Here is a 22,406-nt window from a genome sequence, read left to right on the forward strand (position 1 = left end):
GTATTCAGTAGGAGATTTGTTTTTGAATCCTTACCCACCCAGAGCTGGAGCCTCCCCTGCCATGTGCCAAGACGGTGGGACACACAGGGCAGGGAGTGGGAATCCTGATCTCACTCAGTGATGATGCTAAGGAGAATAATTAAATATTCATTGAAGTGAGGACTTGACCTAACTCATCCACATTTCTGATGAATGCCCTCATTACCAGGCTACAGAGTCATATTTCCTCTCATTCTGTCCAGATGCATACTTAATTTCTTAGGCAACGTGAGGAGAGCTCCAAACAGGACGACTGGAGGAAACGCACTCTCTCATACATAACGTCCCGGTGGCTGGAGTGCTCTGCTGGCAGAGGGGAGCAGGAGGGAGGCTCAGCCCAAGCTCCTTCTTCAGCAGGTGACAAACGAAGGGCAGCCTCGCTGGGGAGTGAATTTTCCAGGGTGCTAACTATGCACTGGAACCAGCCAGGTGGCTAAACAGGAACTGCATTAATAAAATGTAAATGAAGTACACAGATCTCCTCCTCGCTGTCTCTCAAGTACAGCCCGGTCCAGGAAATGGGCTGGATCAGGCACTCCAGGAGAGAGGGGATGGATGGAAGAGCTGTTTTGAAATTTCTGTGGGGCTGTGGCTCCAAGAAGCTGAGGGGCGTTAAAGCCGAGGTACATGCTGGGTGGGCAGAAACCTGGGTGCCAAAGAGACCCTTGCCAGTACAGTTTTAGGCATGTTTAGAGGTTGGCAAAGGCTAGCCATAACATTTAGCGTTCTCTTTGGTAAATGTATATAAATGTTAGGTGTCTAAGTGGACCTAATCCTCAGTGTGTCTAAAAGGCTTGCTACTTCAAACCCCCACAAGAAATGTAGGATCCCTGGTGCTTTGTTGAGCTCAGCCCAAGACTGGCAAATGGTTTTCTCTTTGTTCTTTTGTGGACCACTCAGTGACTCCTAGGGCAGTTCCAAGTGTGAATGGATACCTGTAGAGCCTTTAGACTGTGCTATGTAATTCTTGATGGGTATGACAGTCTTGCTAATTGAAAACAATTTATCATTTCAGATTGACTTACTAGTGGGCTGTTCCATATCCTTTTGTCTTGGTAAAGCCTATTGATATTGCAACGACTAATGCTGGCAAACCTGAAAAAAAAAACCAAAACAGTAATAACCATTAGATGCTGAGCAAAATATTGCTGTTCTGCCTGGACAAAAAGTGACAGGGTAAGCTAATGCAAAATGGCCAATTTTACATGGAATGAATCATTTAACAAAGCACAGTGCTATTGCAGGATTTGTTTTCCTGAAGCACTGGCAGGGAGGAGGACACTGTTTTCTGCCCACGGTGTACCACTTTGATATAGCTAAATTACTGGTACATTTGACAGGTCTTAAACTGAACTAGGAAGAGGCTTCATGAATATTCAGTGAATCTTTTTTCTTGTTTTATTTTGATTTCTTGATATTACACTACTTTGGTGAAAATCTAAAATTTTCTTAAAACATATTTATAAAAGAATGCTAAATTATACACCGGCATAACTTGAGCTTGAGATAAAGTGGAAAGGCTCCTAACCTAGTTTTCTTTTTATTAATGCGCTGTCTACCTTTCAGGTAAACCTTTCAGGTTTTCTTGAAGAAAATTATGATATTCTTGACATTGTCGCTGCATTAAACATTTCATTCCAATGATTCTGAGGAAATGAATTTACAGACTTACCCCATCCAAGGCACAAGAAACGTTTCCTTATGAGCCGTGTCCTAATTTTTCCAGTAACAGCCATATATGACTGCCACGCTTCTGTCAAAACCCAACAGAATGAAGCTAAGAAGAAGAAGTGTAAAAATGCGGTGGTTGTGGTGCAGATGCCCTGCAGGGAGCAAAGAGAAGCTCATTCTGAATACTTAGGGACACTCATTTCTCTTTTCATTTCAGAGTTGTCATATTCTATCATCTTGACCTTTATCCTTAGCATCAATTCCCCCTTTGTGATGTGATGGCCACAAAGAGAGAGAGAAAGAGAGAGAGATGTTGATGGGGATTAGGCAGAAGAGGTTTGACTGTTTTCACAAACACTGAGTGGGCAGAGCAAGGAAAAAGAACACAAAATAAATCATGCCACCAGATTTTTCTCAACACATTTACTTTGACCAGGGGTCATCATAACGCCATTGTGGTAAGCAAGTTACATAGCTACTCACTATAAAATCTCATAGACCTGAATAAAGAAAATGTGGGGATAGAAATGCTCCTAATTGACAGCTATATTTACTTTCCCTTAATGGAGAAAGATCCTGACTGTAAACCTGTATTTTAGGCAACAGATTGTTTGATTCATTTGATTTTTTTAATTTAAATGTTATAGAACGTTAACCTATTGGAATATATTGCCTGAGATCTTTTTAGTCAGGTTTAAGTATCATAACCTTAACAATTACCCCGGATATTGTTTTTACGGGTGTCAGTCATTTGTCATGTGAAAAATATTTTGAGCACATGCAATTGGCTTTCTTTTGTCACTGTAGCCCTTAATTAAACTTGACATTGTAGCTTAGATAAATTAGCTTCTTGGCATAAATGATGATCTACCCTCCACTGCATTGCTTAAAATGCCAGTTGCAGGCTATAAAATGCAGTGTGCATTGTACCCCAGAACCAAAACCACAGCAGTAATGTTGAGAATATCCATATCACAGTTTATCCTTATCACAATTTGAAGGGTCAAAGTTATATCAATGTTATCTCAGACACACAGCTGATATCAGCTGATATCAGCTGATATTAGCATTAGCTGATATCAGTCTCTGAACTTCCAGAAAGTTATGCACTTGAAGATTCACAACTTAATGATTTCCTGCTATAAATGCACATATGTGACTAACACCTTGTTTTCTAATCCTGGGTCAAATTGTCTATTAAATCTGGGCTAAACGGGTTCTATATAACTCTACGCAAGAGAACTATTGTTTATTTTTAAAAAGCAAGGAATGTAAACTGGGAAAAACACAGCACATCCTGAAAATGAACTAGTGATTCCATCCTACATTTTGCCATTAATTCTTACATTTAGATGTCCCCAAAAGTATGTGGATTCATAGAATCTATCCTGTTAAAACCTGACTGATAGCAGTATTTCCTCTATATGAAAAATAAACACTGATTTAAAATGAAAGCTATGCAGTGAAACACACAATAAATATAATAGAAAATACATAAATGTCCTTTCTTTTACTAGCTGCCTTACATGTTATGAATTCCCACTATGCAACTTTTATTTGCTTTCCTATCAATGTATTTGTAAAAGCTAGCCTGTTCTGTTGGAATGAGAATTTGACAGTAAAATGACTTTTGAGGAATAGTACAGAATATTTTAGGGAAAAACTGCATAGGTAAAACACAGTATTACCCTGAAAAAAAAAAGTGAATATCCTATTTCCCTTATAAATAATGCAAATACAAACAAATCCTGATTTTTTTTCGTGAGAACATTGCTAACTCTTATGGCTGACTGAATATAGACTGTAGGATTTAGTTCATAATTTATCTCCTGTATCGAAAGAAAAATGATGATAATCTGAGACAAACGTGGACTTGGCTGTTGGGGAAGAAAGAACTCTGATGGAAATGTTAATGATCATGTTGATCACAAAATAAAAAGACAGAAGCAAGTTTTGTTAGAAGCGATCTGTGCTCTGGCTGGAATATATTACTGCTGATTATAACTAACTCTTCTGAATGGCAGGCAGGGTTCTTTAACGAACACCGATGGTCAGTCTGTATCACTGATAGAACAGCATATTTGCATCACATACCATCAGAAAGATGCAAATCAGCCTCAAAACATCACCTAACAGCCACTGTGGGACTGTGATGACAGAATCATGTGCAGGCAGTGCTTGAAGTGAATTCAGCCTCCCTCCTTCCCCAGCCAGAGAAGCGGTCCTGGAGAATGAAACTCCCCTCTTCCAGGTATAGCCATGGGCTCAGCACGGTTGACTAATATCCCCATGGAAATCTGGCTTTTAAGTAGTTGCGTATATTCTTCCCCTTTGATAACCAAATAAACAAACAGTGCTGTGCTGTCTGGGAAAGTGCTATATCTGGGAAGTCTGTTTTCAAATAGGAACAAAAATTGATTTTCACCAAAGGCTGTTATTAAGTGGGGCATTGTGTATCTCTAGCCAGGGAGCCTTGACTTTAGCAAGTATTTTATTAGTGTTTTTTTCTTTCTGACCAGCCCATGGCCATGGACTACTCCCAATCTCCCCTTCTCCCTCTCCTCTTCTCCCTTGCCAAGGGACCAGCACCTCTCCTCACCTTGCTGCACGTGCCGCAACATCGCTAAATCCTTGTGGCCCGTCACTCACAGAAAGCCGCAGCGTGTCAACGTGTCTGCACCACGACTAGTGGTACACGTCTTCCCCATCGCTTTAGGAGGAGATGCTTCTTACTTGTTTCTAATTCTAGTTTATTAAAACTCACTGAATTAATTACCTGTGCTGAGCACCTGTCAACTTGCAACAAAATTAATTTTAACAGCTTAATTTATTCACTATTTTTTCATGCTTCTGAAATTCGTTCAACTCTATTACTCTAACCTCCTCTTCCTCCCATTGCTGTTGTTCTCAGCTCCCCACATTTAATTCTGATTACAAGTGGGGGAAGGGAGGTTTTCCATCCTCAGAATGCACAATTTCATGAGGTTTAATTGAGCCTCAAGTGTTAGCTACCTTGAATATCTAAGTAAGACCATTCATCCTTTTTTAATAAACAATATACTATTGAAAGCAAGAGCTTGCATCAGGTATCAAATTATTTCCTTTTTTCATGCTTGTAAGGCACCCAATCCAAATGAGAGTGCACAGCTGACAAATGTAAAAAACAGTGGAGATTCAAAGCCACTTATTCTAGGAGCAAATATTTTTAATATAACAATGATGAATAATATAGAGCATATTTGTCCGTTTTTATAACCTACAAAAAGTAGGTCAAAAGGGTAACCTCAAAATAATAATTTATCATTATTTTTGGAGCATCTAGTTGTTTGTTTTGTTTTGTTTTTTAACATAATAGTTGTTTTCATAGCAGTGTGAACAGATTTTCCACACAAAGATGAAGAGGGTTAAGTAAGGACACCTGATTTGTCTTCTTGCCCTGAAACATGTTCTTTTTCCTTCAACAAACTAGTTGCCTGTCTCTGGGTTCTGATAAATAGCATAAAATTCAAAGCTATTGGAAAATGAACATGAAAAATGAAAGCTGTATTGGTGATAGCATCTGATTAGGGCTAAAATCCAGTCAGTTGGATTATGTCATGAAGTGGTAATGAAAACTAGTAGAAAATCATTTAAATAACAAAATTCCTTTTCTTTTCTTAAAAGAAATCTGGCCATTAACTTAGCTCTGAGGAGATAAGCCTAAGGAGATAAACTAAATTAGTGCTAATTTTATTCTTATGCAGTTCTGACCATGCACTGAATACGCAAAAAAAGAGCCCTTAAAGACCACAATAAAGAATAAATGAAACAAAGAACAAATAAAACAAAGAGAATGCAAAGGACATAGCAAAAAGGAGAAATATAATTCTATGTCAAAACTGATATATTTTATTGCGGTTTTGTGACTTGTAAGTCCACAACTATAAAACAGTTTATCTTTTCCTTCTTGAAATTAAAAATAAAAATCCATAAAGAAAAATACTGCTTATTATTCCTCATTTGTTTGGTTTTGTTTCTTTTTTTTTTTAGTTTTTATGTATTTTTAAACTGATCTGCACAATACAGTACCTTTGTTTCCGGAACAGCAGACACTGTCAAATACAGGGATACAGTATACTGGCCAGATAGTACTGAATTCTAGACTAAATACTAATTTTTAGAGTAAACTGACATGAAATAGTAGATGGACTTTCAGAGGTTGTGGGCCAAAGAAGTAAGGGCTTGCATCTCAGGAGTGTTTTTCTGGAAGGGGGACAGATTTTCAATGACAAAAAAGTATGGCAAGGAACGCTGTCTCTTCAGTTGCAAACATATTTGAAACTGTTAGCGTATTAAGTGCCTAAGAAATCATAGCTGTAGACTTTCAGGTTTCTCTTCCAGGATCATTAATATTACTGGCACCATAAGGCTTTCAATGTACCATTTCATTTAAAAAATCCCACGTTCTTTTCTTTTGCCAGTCTCAAGTACAGCTAACACCACTTATTCAAGCAAACTATTCAGGAAATCTGATACTCATATTGAAAATAGCACTATGGTGGAAGGAATTGTTCTAAAATAACATTATTCATATTTTAAATCAACAGCTATTAAACTATTTACTTTAATTAGCTTATGCAGAAACTTTTATATCTAAAAATCTTCCCTGGTGTCCTTAAAAGCTGAAGGCTCAAGTGGTTTAACTTCATTACAGTGTGTTCTGATATCTGACATGATAACCTAAAATAATTAGCATTTGACTTTATGAGCATTTATGTGAAGAGACATGCACAGTTAATTATTATACTGCAGGATTCTATATGTGGTACAAGACAATGTGAATGGTAACCTTTACTTGGATTTTTAGAAACTTTATTTTACTGTACTTTAGTGTGTTTTTGAGTAGTTACATGATCTCCCTTACAAAGATAACGAGTGATAACTAAGGACACTCAATTTTTTTTCTTCTACTCAATCATTTCTGTTTGCCCGCAACAAGCGAGATGCCTTTCTAGGTTCTGATAAATAGCTTATAAACTGGCTGTAAATGACCCAAATGTTTCTGTAATTCCTTTGGTTTACATCTACAGCCTCACAAAGGACATCTACATCATCAACAGCACCGCAATGCCACAGGAAGTTATTTTCAGTATCAATTCTTGATTTTTATTTTTTTTTTGTTATCATGTGCAAATTATCACAACAGTTGCTAAACTTTGGGGCCACTACATGTGGCCCAGTCTCAGGGTGCAGTATAATTTATTCAGCTATTTTGATTTAAGGTTCCTTTGTCTGGCACATCTTGTCTTCTCTTCTGGAGTCTGTCCTCTTCTCTGATAGTATAACCCCAGTGATCCTAATGCAATGCTGTAACTGTGACTGAAAGAAAACTAATACTTTAAACTGTAAGTTTTCTCTGCATTTAAATATCTCCCTTGTTATTTTCACCTAATGTTCCTCTAGATGCTTTACTGGCAGATTCAACTCCTGCTCTTTTTCTATCTTTTACCTCAAAGGTATTTCTGAAAATTAACTCTTGGTGAGTAAAGTATTCACAATCTTTATTGACACTTACTTATGAAGGAGATCAGTCAGAATATCTCCCAGGTGCCGAGTCTAGCAATAGAGGTGCTGTTCATATCTAATCCACAAAAAGAGTACGGAGCCTTCTTTTTAGCTTCTCCCTTTGCAGTTCTTTTCCTTCAAAGTTCTCCTTTGGTAGTTGTCACCTCTGTCTCTCATATCAATAACCTTTGCATTTAAATTTGATACTGTATAGTTGTACTTCACATCCCTCAGCTATTTCTATAAATGGTTTTTATCCAAACTAATTTATCCGATAGCCACTATTCTTCTTCAGACCTTATAATGTACATAGTACAAAATAATTCTGATAACTAGATGTGAAGGGATAATCTGGTTTTTGGATAGAAGAGAATTCATGGAAATTACTTGCTGCATTTGCAAACCTTGCTTGCTCTGTTTTATGGCAGAATCTGTCTACATCAGTAAGAGTAAGGGCACCCTTTATACGCTGGCATGTGATCCATGCTGCTAAATTGTTATGAATTCCTTGCAACAGTTCAGACCTGGGCCAAAAAATGCTTTCCCAGCCCTGGCCCAGATTGAAGAAGGAGAGCCTGGGCCAGGACCCCTGCCTGGTGATCAGCTTGCGCACAACTATCCTCCTGCCCTGGACGGCTCAGGTGTAAAGGTTGCAAGCCTTGTGCTAGTTTGCCTTGGGGCTATCGAAATATTTGTGGATCATTTTGGTTACTGGTTGGGATCAAGGCAAGAAGTCCAGCTGGATAATTCATAACATACTCAGCTATTACTAAAATATGAGACAGTAAAATTAATTCCACGTTGTTTGCAGCATCCTCTGGGGATTGTCAGTGCAATGCTCAGGTTTGTAATGTGTTAACTCAGAAGTGCTTTCTTGGTGCCATGCCTACTGTAAATTGAAAGGCAGTTGGAAGACAGTTTTCATAGAATTTCCTTACGCTCATACTCATTTTAGTCTTCTTCCTGGTTCAGATTGTTATTGCTAGGTTATATTCAAGTAAATGAGCTCAGAACAAGCAATATCATAGAACAGGTTACTCAGAGGCAATTTAATTTCTTCGATTACAAAACCTGGCAAGGGAAGCTCTTCCCTTTTTGCCTTTGTGCTGTGAACATGCATATTTTTCTGTGCAGGCAGAAAATGAAGGATCCTCTAACTGTTTACAGGATTAATTCAAAAGTCAGTGGAAAGACTCCCATTAATTTAAGTGGGTTTTTTATCTGGCATTACACCTATAGAATAGCAGATGAAAGGTGCGTGAGCAGAGGCTTGTGATCTTGCTTCTTATCCTAAGTGTTTTAAATGTTTACAAAGTACTGGATTTTTCTGGTAAGTGAATATGGCCTACTTCACATCATGAATTTATTCTGTTGGCTTTGATGTTAAACACTTTAAACAAGGTAAATGTCAACTCTGACAGGACAAAATAACTTAGTGTTTTAACTGTGTGTTCACATGAATGTGTTGTGAAGTTTATGAAGCTCAGAACAGCAGGTTTTCAGGCAAACACAAAAGAAAATAAGAAGTCCTTTACAACTCAGAAGCATAAAATCAATTTAAATACAAGGTTTTCAACTTCTTCCTCACTAATTAATCTCAAATTGCTGTCACTGTTTTGTAATAGTGATGTTTCACTGTGCCAGAGAATGCTCTTTCCTAGTTCTCTTCTTTTTCCTGGTATTTGTTTTTAGTTTTTCTGTTTTGGTTTTGTTTTAGCTTGGTTTTGGGTTTTGGTTGTTTTGGTTTTGTTTGGTTTTTTTTTTTCTGAAAAATCAACCCTTTTGAGTGTAAAGTGATCAAGTTCACTTCAATAAAAAAAGTGGAAATCACTGGCATTCTTTGTTAAAAAAACTTCTTCATTACTGAGCTATTGAGGAAGAACAATTAAAAATTTAAGCCGAAGGTGATGCTATCCTGAAAAATTACTCATTAAAAATATCATAGTGAGGTTTTGTATTACCAAGTCTGAAAGAGTTCTTATTTAAAGATGAATAAAATAAGATTTGTGGATAAAATGTAAATTATTTTTTTTAATTGATGGGCAAGGAAAATCAACCTGGTCTCTAAAAACCATTGAAGAATTGGAAGTTCTTATGTTCTTGCGCATCATTGAGGATAATGGTATTATAGAAGCAAAACTGAGCTTGCAGTGTGAACATAAGGGACTGGATTGATACTGATGAAACTGCAATTTGGCCTGAAAAGTCTCTGTTACTGGCTATGACTCATAGGAAAAAAGGCAATGCATGCTGGCTGCCAGAGTGGTTCTACTGGGCTGTCAGAAACAATTCTATTTACTTGGGAACTATGCAAAATAAGGTGGAGATTATGAATAAATAATAAAAGAGCTTCACTGATGTTATTACACTTTGGTTTTCGGGACAGTTGTTTTTCAGGAACTGTTTTTAGACTCTGAAAATTCTATATTGGTTTTATGTTAAAATATGGAATGTGCAGTGTGCTCTCTTCAATGAAGACAAATGCTCTTGGCAGGTTTCAAGAGATACAATAACGAGACAACTGCATTAACAATGAAGCAAAGGCTGTTTGGCTATAACATGCAACAACGTGCTTTAGGTTTATTTCAACTTATTACATAAAGATATCCAGATTTTTAGAACTCCCTTTGTCTTGTTGCAAGTAGAAATATTTGGTTGCATTAGCATACCTGTTTGCAGAAGAAAGAAGGATACAAGAGCCAACAGTCAATTAGAGTGATGAGCAACCCATGCAAGACTGTTCCAAAGGTCCTGAGTCTTCCTAATTTTAATTTATTTAAAAGTTCGCTGTGGGGGCTGTGTGAGTAGTTAGGGGCGCTGAGCCAGGATTGATAATGAAGGGGTGGCTAAGCTAAAGCACAAGGGTTACGCATGAGTCAGCAATGAGTGCAGCTAAAGAAAAGAGTAGTTCAGAGCACAGTTGAGAGGGAGTTCCTTATGGAGTTCTGAGAAAAACAGGAGGAGGTGTCAAGGCATTGACAAAGGCAAGGAATTGAAGGAGCTTCCTTGAAGAGACGACATAACTTAAGAGGGTAACAGAATGGATACTGATATGTTCAAGAGAGTCGAGCCTGATATACAAGACTTCAAATTCCTATAGCAGGATCCAAGTGCAGCAAGTGCAAACTGATGTCCCGATGGAAAAATTACCAGGAAAAGCCCTCACTGGGTAGACAGAAAATAATGCCTTGTGTTGCGAAAATTTGTTGTTCAATGATTTTTTCTTTTAGGAAAATGTGATTGTCACTTGAGTATCTCTACTCTTAAATCAGATCTTCCGTTTGTTCTATTTTAAATTTTTATCTCATTTGCTAACAATAAAATTGCTGCAATTTTAGGGAGTTTCCACAGCAATCAAAATGATGACTAGAATGAGAAGTTCAACAACAAAGCCTGCAGTTGCCTTTCTCTTAGTCTGACTGTGATGATTATAATCCTGCCATATGAAAACAGTCCGTCTTCTTGTCTGGGATATTGGTGTCAGTAAATATTCCTTCTCTGCATAACCATGTCTTTACACAGTTGTCAGAAGCCACTGAAGCAATAGCTTTGCCATGCTATTACAACATTACCATATGTCACTTACCCTTATTCTTTTAATGTTTATTTTTTAATTGCAGTTGTATATATAGGTCTTAAAGTCTTTATGTAAGAATTATAATAACAGGAAAAGGATGATTTTGCCCCTAAGAGCACCCTCAGTTTCAAGCATGCCCAGTTTTTCTCAAACGACAGTGTCCTTTAGGACTAGCAGTATGGAGACAGTGAGTAATGGTCCCTTTTCAAAGAAGTAATTTAAGTCCAAATTAGAAACAATCCGGGAAAGGGAGATAGTAGCTACATTGCTGTGGTCATCCAAAGTCTTCTCATACCACATAACTTCAGTTTATTTTTCAAAAATAACCGACAAATAAATTTTTTAAAGATACGTTATGGCTACATGTATTTGTACTTGCAAACAAAATGGGTTAGAAAGCATTCACTCATCATGCAGCCAGCTGGAATAATACAGAATATGTCTATATTAGTAAATTATTTTGGACTTCAAAATAAGGTGGCCACATCCAAAGAGCCTGCTGTCACTGGTCCCTTGCCAATTCCAACTCTCCCAAACTGAAGGCATTGACTGGGATAATGCTAGTTATTGTGGGACAAAATTGTGCCAGGAGGCATGCTAATGCTTCAAGACTATGGATGACTTCATGCCAGCGCTTGGGGTCATGCCCACCTACGGAGGCATTTAGAACATTTTGGCTTTGTTCTCTTATCCAGTAAAACATGTGGTGGGCTTGAGCAAATGTGGTGGGCTAACCTCAGCCAGCAGCTAAGCACCCACCTAATTGCTTGCTCACTCCTTCCAGCAAGATGGGGGATAGAATCGGAAGAGCAAAAGTGTGAAAAACTTGTGGGTCGAGGCAAAGACAGTTTAATAAGTGAAGGGAAAAAAAGACCTGCACATAGTGAGGCAAAGGCAATCACTCACCACCTCCCACCAGCAGACTGTTGCCCAGCCAGTCTCCAGGCAACAGCTACCTTGGAAAGTCTACCCCCAGTTGTATTGCTGAGCATGTTTTCATACGATATGGAATATCTCTTTGGTCAGTTGGGGTCAACTGTCCTGGCTGTGTCTCCTCCTAAGTTCTTGCCCAGTCTGAGCCTACTTACTGTCAGGGCAGCTGAGAAGTGGAGAAGGTCTTGATGCTGTGTGAGCACTGCTCAGCAATATCTAAAACATCAGCGTTAGCAACACTGTTTTAGTCACAAATCTAAACCACAGCATCATACAGGCTCCTGAGAAGAAAACGAACTCCATCCCAGCCAGACACAGTGCAGGAACCTAGCACTGAGCCCAAGCGGAGTGTGTGTGTGTGCATGTGGTGTGTGCACGCCTGCGCGTGTGCCTATGAAGAGAGGAGAACAGAGGCTTTTGAATCAAGCAGTGTTCGTATAACATATAGACATACGCACACAGACAGGCACTTTTTAAAAAATTGATGTAAATGTATCTCAAAGTTGCTAATGGGATACATATGTGTACACATGTGGGCTACCAGTTTTTACTGTTTCATTCAGTTGACAACCTGAATATTTTTTCTCTGAAATATGAACTCTTTCCCTGTAGTATTAGAATTGAAGCACACATTGTCACATTAGAAAAGCAAGTGGAGACAGAGCGAGCCTTGGATGGTTATGCATTGCAAAGCAAAATTTTCATCAGAGAGAAGACAGAGGAGATTCCTTTACATCTCTAAATCAGATCCAGTCAATTTGTGTACCCAAGAGTGAACATGGAGTGAGGGGTGAAGAACAGAGTCTCCAATATGGGCAACTGACAGCGCCCTAGTTCATGTACAACACAGTCAATGCAAACTTATTATACAAAAGCATCATGAATCATATTAATTCCTCTTATGGTCATGATATTAATTTGTAATGCCTTTAATGCATTAGCCATAGGTTGTTTCAGAGTGCAACTATCTCTTTCTTCACTTCATGTAGGGATCCATTTAATGGCGATGAAGCTGCCTCACCTGCAGGATGAAATTTCAGCTGGAGGAAAGAAATTCCTCTATTTTATGGAAAACATAGCTAATGAAATTAGGCTATAAATTCAGAGTCCCTCTAAATACAAGAAATGGAAAATATCGCATAATTATGGGTTTCAATAGATGTTAATGAAATCTCAGCGATTTTCACATGGAAGAAAGATTGTACAGCAGTGGATGCACGTGCACACTGAAGAATTCAGAGGACACAGTTCCTCAGTATACTTTGTATCTCTGTCCGACCACCAGTTCTGGTCCTTGCATACCATGGCTACTGGCATGATGGGTAATTAGATAATTTATGGAAGCTGTAATAAAAAAACAACAGTACCCATAATCACAGAAGAGAAGAGGTTGTGACCATAGATATATATGGAAAATTGACTGAGAATGGGAAGGAGAACAATAGGTAAAAAAGTCAACTTCTCCACTCAGATAATATTTTGACATGAGCTTCCATTCATTGCTTGCACATGAAAGCAAAATGTCAAGATTTTTTTTTCATAAAAGGTGAAACCACTTATGCTGCTTATACCTTTGCATTGTCTTCCATCAGGGAAGAAATTCTGTGAGGTATCACATTCATTCAGTTCTCTTTATCTGCTATGTTTAACCAGCAGGATAAAAGGTCTGTGGTAATGACAAAATAATATTTATGACAAAGCAGTGTGGAATGTTTCACAATGATTTCTCTAGCGTGATAATAACAAATTGTAAAGTTGTGATTATTAAAGAGGAAACACTATAGCAACCTGTGTGTTTTGGAGGAGCAAAGAATGAAATGGGTTTGTAGAGGGATCAGATGCAGCAGGAGTAATAATAGTTAGCAACAGTGCAGCAACTAGTAACAGCTCCTGTATCACATTACTTCAAGCCGGTTTTTTTGATGAAGAACACCAGTCTTTCTGTTGGGCCTGGATTGCCTTTATTCCACTTCCCTCTGTTTCTTCCCATGGAGCCACAGAAAAGGGTTAGCTGAGTTAGACCACACTTGGGTTGTAAGGTGAGATTAATCTGCTCCTGTCAAGACAATCTGGAGGAGGAGCTGGGACATTACTACTGTTTGGATTGCACTAATTCCTCACAGATACCAGCGAGTACAAGGTCCTTCCTCCTATATGCTCTAACTATATTCTTCCTATGGGAGTCGCTATAAGGAGTCTTGTTAGGACCCCAAAACTCTCTGCAAAGCCTCATATCTCCTGGCTTCACCTTTGCTTAACTCCTAGGGAGTCTAAGAACATGAACTTCCTGACGGAGAAGAAAAGGGTTTCCAAATGAAGAAGGAAAAATTTGTGGAGGGACACTGGAGAGAGTGTAGTGCACAGAGTGAACTGGCAAACTAGAGCCTTGCGACAGGACAGTGTTCTCCAGGCGGGCTTTAGCTATGCTCTTAGATAATGCTGGCCAAGGAATTTGAAGATCTTCCCATTAAAGATGCCCAGAGCAGTAACAGAGTTACGGTGTCTCAAAGTTTGCTGTTCCAGGGAGAAGAAGGAAGCAGAAAGCCTACACATTTGAAGAAGGTCCTATCAATTTCTGAGCTGTGGACATGTAAGCAGCAACAAGAGGAAGCAGGCAGTATACTAAGCCTCCATTATGAACAAAATGTGCTTTATTCTTATATCTGTGTATTTTCCACATCAAAGAAATGCTCTGAGATTCCCATATGTATTTGGGCTATTCATGATTCTGCTCCACTCGTAACAGAACAGTGGACACGTGCACATGCACAGGAAAGATATTAACGCTTCATAAGAAGGTGATTTGTATTCCCTAATCAAGTGTGCGAGACCATTGTATGAATGAACATATATTTTACCAGAGAGAGGACAGAATTAAATAAAACCACGTCTTTATTGCTTTGGGTCTAGTGTTTTGAATTTTATCTGCTCTGTGCCTGACTCCGGCTACAGTCTCCTCGAGAGAGGAGCCCCTGGTGCTCTCCCTCAGTGTTGGTGCAGAGCCGAGCGCTCCGGGAGACCTGATAAACATGATTGCTAATAACGTAATCACTCAGGGCCATGCCTTGAGAGAAGATTAATTCTAGTAGTGTCTTTACCCCAGGAGATTTGGGGATAAGTACAGCGCTGAAAGGCAGGTAGGAAAAGAGCAAATGCATTTCTTGAAGGCTTGTTTTATATATTAGTCAAAGGGCAAACAGAACTGCTCAGTTTACAAAACTGCTAATTTATTTTCACCCCACATATCAGAAAAAGGACTGATTTTGCAGCGCTACTTACCCAGATCTATCATTGCTTAATAAATTACTCATGTGTTTCTGACTGCCTCTTGTCATTGATTTTAGCTCTAGTTAGCTTTAAGTGTGCTGCTATTTCCTGGTTCTTTCCTTCATTAATATTACCTTCTCAATCCATGCTAGGCACACAGTTTCTAAAGATAAATTGTTTTCAGCCCTTGAAGGTGGTAATGCTGTGACGGCTTTATGGTAAGTACTTGCTATTAATTACTTTAGAACTACTGTTGAATCAACTTCAGCCGGATAAGGCAGATATTTTGTGGCTTTTCCCCCCCCCCCCCCCTCCTCTATATAACTTTCCTATTTTTAGCCATTAAAAATACTTTTGAACAATATTTTTTTGACTATTTTATTCTACATTTAGTTGGCCAATTGTAAGACAGCTTTCTGTGTATATGTGGCATAAAAGCATTGGTTGACATTACCAATGGAATTTTTTTAAAAAAAGCTTTTCTGGTCAGAACACTCATTCTAATTACTCAATTGATCTCAATAAACTATCACCATATACACTTCAAAACTTCCTCTTACAGTTTCTTATTCTAAATCACAAACCATCTAATATTAAATATTCAATTAAAGAAATTGCAGAGTTTGTAATATTTGTAAGAAAATTGCTGGTGCTTAAAAATATAAGCACATTCTGATGAAGCTGAAATGATGACACTTTGGCTTGTATCACAGCACTCCGGTTTTTGCATGAAACATAACAGCCAACAGGATGCAGCAGATCCTCTGCAATTTTGTCTGAGTGTTGGATACACATGAATCAGTCTCATCTGTGGTGCTTTTTAAAATTTACTTCCAGTTATTGTGAAGGACTGTAAAAACAAACAACTCTGCTCAGGATACAAATAATGTGATTTGCATTCACATAAAATTTTAAGTGTTAGACTAGGATGCTCAACATATTACTTTATTTTTATGTCATTGATACATCACAATACTGAAATGTGGAACTCACTGCTTTAGGATTTGAAGGTAGCCAAAGAGAAAAATGAGTTTAAAATGGATTAGAGAATAGGCTGACTGCTGGATGCTTTGGATGCAGTCCTGGCTCAGAAAATCTTTAAATTGCTGGCTGCAAAAAGTCAGGAAGGCATATCAGAGATAGGATCATTCATTCCCTCTTCCCATACTCTTCTGGTCAACGCACAGTGAATAAGACAGATCACTGAGCTGATCCGATACTGCTGTTCTTATGTTCTAAAGCTGGCAGGTAGCAAAATTATATCAGATAATTTTAAAAATCAGGTCAAATCATGAGGGGTAAGAATTCTGCCTGCGTGAAGAAAATCCCTTTCATCTACATAGTTGTGAGGAAGAACAGGCACTCCTCTACTGGTCTATTTACACAAAGGTCCAAGGTTCTCAGTAAAATTCTTCTCTGCAGGTAGCTCAAACCAGCACCAGCTGCTTTCACTCCTAGGTTGCCCAGGAATATCATCCCCACTTCATTATAGCCACAACTCTTCAGTCTTATCTTTTTTTCCTCCAATAAAGAACAAAAGTTTCAGACCCACTATTCTTACATGAAATACTTTGATTTACTATAACTGAACAGGATTTTATAAAAACAGATTTCCTCTACTTTCGTACAGGTTTCTTTTTCTCTGTAAATTTAATGGCCTTTTGAGGCAATCGGTTTCGCAGTTCTCAGGGTATAGTCCTATTTCCTGCTTGTTTGTGGGCATTTTTTATAGAGCGACAGAAGTGAGAGGCAGGGTTATAATGAACCAGAAATGCTTTATTGTAAACCTTCCAAATAAGGTGAGCTTAGGTATAAAGTGTAGTATCAGAAAACAGTTGTTAAGGTACTAAAAATTTGTAAATCTGCTACTACATGAGTGAAACTGTTAGCTAGCTGGCTGACCTTGGGTAATTTTTTTCTTTTCCTGCCTGTACTTGCCTACCTCCAGCTATAAAACAGTAATGATGACACACACACCACTCTTATAAAAAACTCAGTCAAAGAGGAAAAATATATTTCTATGCATATTTGGAGTAATTGGATTTCAAGTTGAACCTATCTCTCTTTTTTTCTTAGTAACTATTTCTCAAAGAAAAGGAAAGAAGTTTAGTGGAATGTCTTTGAAATATCTGTTAAAGGGAAAGGTCAAATATAATGCAAACAACCACCTACTCTTCCAAACTCGACAGATGTTTTTATGTGGACATTATGTTTTATCTTTCTTTCAGTATCTGTCACACAACAGAATAATGCAAGAAGGCGGAGGGAGAGAGAGAGATTTTTTTAAAAAAATCTAAATAGGCTAAAAAATGTTGCCATAGAGACTGATTCAGACATTATAAAAATAGTTCTATGTATTGTTGATATCGTTATTTTGCTTTCTGGTATTCTACCTGACTGCAGCAGACAACCTCAGCAAGATGCCCACAGTCATCAGAAGCAAAGTAGCAAGTCCATGGAGGATCTCCCAGGTTATTTTGAATCTGTGGCTATCTGCAAATTTGGGTTAAATTACTTTATTCAAAATCCAGTAAGATAGCTCCTGGAAGCCAGGCCAAGAAATTTGTCTCTTCACAGCTGTTTTGTTGTGTAGCAGTTTCCTGACAATTATTTAAATTCTCAGCTTTTAAAATGAAACAGAAAACCAGTAAAATCACTCTTCTGTCCCTTCATAATCACTGGAGTCTTTTTTAGGGGCAAAGCTGCTGTGCTCTTGTTTTAAAATTGTTTTGTGTACGTGCTTATGGGGTTTTTGTTTTATTTTGGTTCTTTTGTGAGTTGGAAAAATAAGTGTCATTCTTGAAATTGCTGGCTGGAGATACATATCTTTTATAGTCTTATTACACGTTTACAGCCAGTAAAAGCTAGACATAGGTTTTTGGGGTTTTGGGTTTTTTTTAGCAATGGGAGTTTAAGAAATTGATGAACAGGACATTAATTTACGATTAACTTTCTGTTAATGAAATTATTGAGTTTTCCACTCAATTTTGATACAAGAATCATTGCCCAGTCTTTCTTGTATATGCTAGACAAATTTCTTAGAAATCTACCTTGGAAAGTGCATTTCTTGTGTTTCTTTTTATTTCATTTGTAAAAGAAAAAGTTTTTGGGAAAGGAATGCTTCAGTCACCGAAATAAACATCTTCAGAAAGAAATATCTGACACAAATAAAAAGGAGTAGAGATATGTATGTCTGTAATAAAAAAGCAGAACTGAGAATAATCGCTGCACTGCTTCCCACTCTTCTTGTGGCTTAACCCCACTAAACAGGACCGTGTGAGTCCTGTCTAGTTTTCTATTTTTCCCGGTTTGAAATTGATATGACACACATACTTAGACATCACTTACTCCAGAGATGAGAGATTTGAGACATTTATTTTGTTGCATTGGCAAAGCAGCTAGAATTAATGGAATTATATCTCCAAAATGTGGTGATAGATTTTAATAAAATAATACTCCTAGCGCAACTGGAACTGAATGGGCCAGATCTTTGCTCTCTGTCTGCCTTTTTGTATTGGGAAGGGAGTCGTCCGCCATAAGAAATTCTAAAGCCATAATACTGACAGACATTTCATCCCCTTTCCCCGTAGTGTTGAAGTTTGGCCACTGGGTCTGCAAAGCTCCTAAGGCCCTACAGCGGGGCCTGGGTTAGAGCTTCCTGCTACTTACAGATGGGTTTGAGGGCAAAGCTCACCCTGATCAGCAGTTTTCGCCTGTTTTGTCTGGGCAACGGATTTGTTTTGACTGATATTTCTGGTGTTGGGAAATGTCAGTTTGACCACCAGAAATGAGCTGTGTCTTTATATCCACAGCTGAAGCGGTGGGTTGGGCGGTTGTCTGTGCAGTTGTCCAGACTCCAAATTGCAGAAGGGTGAGGACAATAAGCAGAGAGAATGTCCTCTTTTGAGAATTTTTCAGCTGAAGTTCAAATATTAGGTATCTTTGTTTACGTGATCACCCAACACGACACAAGGAGTGGAAAGAAGCATGTTGAAGATGAAGAAAAAGAAACCTTGCAATACCGATGCGGGTGTGAATTAACAGGGAAAGAGGAAAATTCTGAAGGAAACTCAGCTCCAGTTCTCTGCGGTAATGATGACAAGATTACAGATTGCTGTGTGATAAAGGCCATTGTGAGGGCCTTGCTCTGCCTAGCGACTTCAGCAGCATCAGTGGCTTGTAGTGTAGGTGGCAATATCAGGCGAGCATTCTGATGTATGCCACCGGTGACATTGCTGAAGACCCTATGTGTCCCTTCACAGAGTGACAATGGAACAAAAGATACAACAAAATACAAGGGCCTTCTATTAATGGGCAAGGCAGAGAGAATGTTAGATACGATAAGGCCAAACTTATTGGAAGGTTCCAGGAGCAAGAGGGAAAAAAAAAAAGAAAGAAGCTTTTAGCTGCTGCAGTTCAGTCTTGCTGAACCCTGCAAATACAGAATGTTAAAAGAAGATACTAATAAAAGACAAGATAGCTGATAGCATCAGATATACTAGTTTGCCAGCAAAGCTTTATTTAGACCAACATCTAACACTAGGAAAAGTGAGGTCTCATGAAGCCTTAAAAAATAGCAACACGGTTTACATGTTAGCAGTGTAAGATGGATTTTATCAGGCAATATTGAGGAAAAGAGAAAGTCACACTGTGAAAGAATTAACTGAAGCCCGTCAGGGAAGTTGTGCATTTGTAAGGACACACAGACAAGAACAAGTGCTGCTTGTAGCTCACGGGGCATTAATTTGAATGCCGTTGGCCAAAACATCATCACAGTCAGATGTTAGTGTATGTTCCTGGCCAATCCACCTAGCTAAAGAACTTGTTGCCTTGTACACCTGCATCAAAGCCCCTGTCAGGAAGATGCGCATCTAATGGATGTTGGTTGTGGATCTTCACCATCTGATCACCTCCAAAACAGTCATTCAGACTGTCAGATTGCCAGTGTCTTTCCATTCTTAAAAAGAACTAGTTGTGGCTTAGAGGCAGTTTCATCTCAAGTTCTAAATATCTGAATATATGACCAGGATGTGAACATTTACAGCAGAGATGATAATAAGTATGGTAGATGAATAAATGCAGTTTTGAAGTCAAACAAGCTGACATCTCTATGAATGATAATTATGAATTGGGAAATTCATAAGCCTGACATGAGTAAACAGGAAATTCACCCACTTTTAGACAAACATCCAGGGTGTTTCTAATTTAAGACCATACCTGTCTATGACAAATAAAAGGAGAAATCTTTACAGACTATTTTTAATTCTTACATTCATAAGAGTCACATTCACGTCTCTAAAAAGAGACAGGAAAATACAAAATAAAAGAACCATTCTAAGATTCCTTATGGATTTTTACAGAGTCATTCTAAAACAACAGCAATGTTGGGCATGGCTTCTTGTGGTCAGTAAACCATAGACAAACACCAAACGGTTGGAAGAAGACCAAGCAACAGTTACGGCCATATGAAAAGCCTTTACAGAAACTGACTGATAATGTCATGGGGAAAAGGAGACATTAGCAGTCGATTTTTTCCTCTTGTATTTTAACATTGAAAAAGCCATAAACACCTGGTGGAATTCTTGGGTTCAAAATTCTTGCATGAAATTCTATGTTAGACTTCAAGATTTTGACTACCTTTTTTCATCACTGAATGCAAAGGCAAAAGCACTCATGGCAGCAGCCAGTATCCACTGCTTAAATTAAGCATCTACCAACAAAAGAATTAAAGGATTTAAAGAAAGATTTTCAGGTCTACATTGACCTTGTCCTGGCAACGATCCCAGCATCTGACAGTTAATTTCAACAAATTAGAGATGAATACCTAATGGACTAAACTTGCCAGAAACCTGTCCAGCTCTGCCAGAGGGGGAGGTATCAGTGAAGTGTCAGCATCTAACAAACCTACTATTGTAGTGGAAGAACTGGATTGCTTTATACATAACTGATGGCCAAATTTTGAAGAGACAGCAGTGTCTAATCCTTATTGTACTTCAGGCAGAGATCTCTTCCAAAATTTGAGTGACATCAGGATACAAGCAAAGTCAGTGCACCAAGAACAATAACCTGTGTGGTAGCTTGCTTTGATAAAGTGAGTTCAGACACTAGGAGAACGAGGTGATGACGAATGTAAGCAAATAAAAAATATACCTTACCAGACTGTAGAAAACTCTTTGATAAGTGGTTTGTAGTGGTTTTAGTGTCGTTATCTTAGACTTTGGTTTTGGGTTTGTTGGTTTGGGTTTTTTTGTTGTTGTTGGTTTTGGTCATTTTGTTTGTGTTGGTTTTTTTTTTCTCAAAGAGCATATGAAAGTCCCTGTAGCAGTGACTTTGCTAGATATATCAAGTTGATGACTGCTTCAGGACGTCATCACACCATATTATACAAAAAAACAAGTCAATATTTGCAAAATGCAGGCTATGACTATACTAGCAAACTAAGCAGGGCCAGAACTGTTAGCATGACCCCTGCCATGGTTTCTGCCAAGCAACACCCCCCTCCGCAATACCCATCATGCTCCATGGGAGAGCACAGGCCAACAGGTAGTATGGATGCAGCCTGCCCTTTCTGGAAGGCAAGAGTTTGTATGGATAAGCTGTGCAGCACCAATTGTCCTCAGGGCCAGAGGACATTTCCTGGCCTGTTTAATTCATCATGGGTGTATAGACAGAGCCACGGAGTTTCTGAAATCCTTGTAAAAAAACACGGACCTCATTTTCACTCTCTGAAAATGTTCTGATTAACGCTTCTCTTACTGCCTGGGTACTTATTATCTGAAATATTATTGGTTGTCGCTCTTGCCCCCTGCCCCATTTGTAAAGTAGGAAAACTAATACTTCCCTCCAGAAGCACTGCCACGACAAATACAATGGTGGATATAAAACTCCCAGTCACTGAATTATGAGAACCACACATACCTTTGATTAAGTCTGAGGATTACGTGGAATTTTAAGACAAAGACCAAACTAAATGCATTTCTTAATTACTACTAATATCTTCATGGAAAATGTTATAAAAAAAGACAGCTTGCTTTGTCTTCTTCCGCAGACAAGTTGTCATAAAATAATTTATCTATATATTACATTTGCCTATTTTGATAAATACTTTTTATAGTAAAAGACTCAAATTCTTTTTCAGTTTTAAAGAGTCAGCAATACTAACATTTCTACTTCTCCCCTTACCTTGACTTTGCATTACCTGTGTGTGTTTCAACCAAAGCTGGAATTTTTTCGTATTTTCTACTACTTGAACCTCTTCGGCCCTTGCATGCCATCCACCCACTTGATGAATAAGCACTAAATGCCTTTGTATATTTTTTTTGTACACTTGCTTAATATGAGTGCAAAGTGGGAGTAAACACTATTGTTCCAGATT

General features: G+C 38.3%; 1 protein-coding gene across 7 annotated transcripts in view; it reads right to left on the reverse strand.

Moving 5' to 3' along the window:
* The window catches only part of ADGRB3 (adhesion G protein-coupled receptor B3), a 466,080-nt gene that overhangs the window by 42,303 nt on the left and 401,371 nt on the right, over positions 1-22,406 (reverse strand). For all 7 annotated transcript variants that reach the window (XM_054196749.1, XM_054196748.1, XM_054196745.1 and 4 more), the window contains 2 exons: positions 1,712-1,862; positions 1,065-1,134 (listed from right to left, as the gene is read on the reverse strand). In XM_054196749.1, the coding sequence (XP_054052724.1) occupies positions 1,065-1,134; positions 1,712-1,862 (221 nt within the window). The remainder of the gene's footprint in view (positions 1-1,064; positions 1,135-1,711; positions 1,863-22,406) is intronic.

This window comes from Rissa tridactyla, chromosome 3 (genome assembly GCF_028500815.1).
Source record: "Rissa tridactyla isolate bRisTri1 chromosome 3, bRisTri1.patW.cur.20221130, whole genome shotgun sequence".
Classification (NCBI taxonomy): domain Eukaryota; kingdom Metazoa; phylum Chordata; class Aves; order Charadriiformes; family Laridae; genus Rissa; species Rissa tridactyla.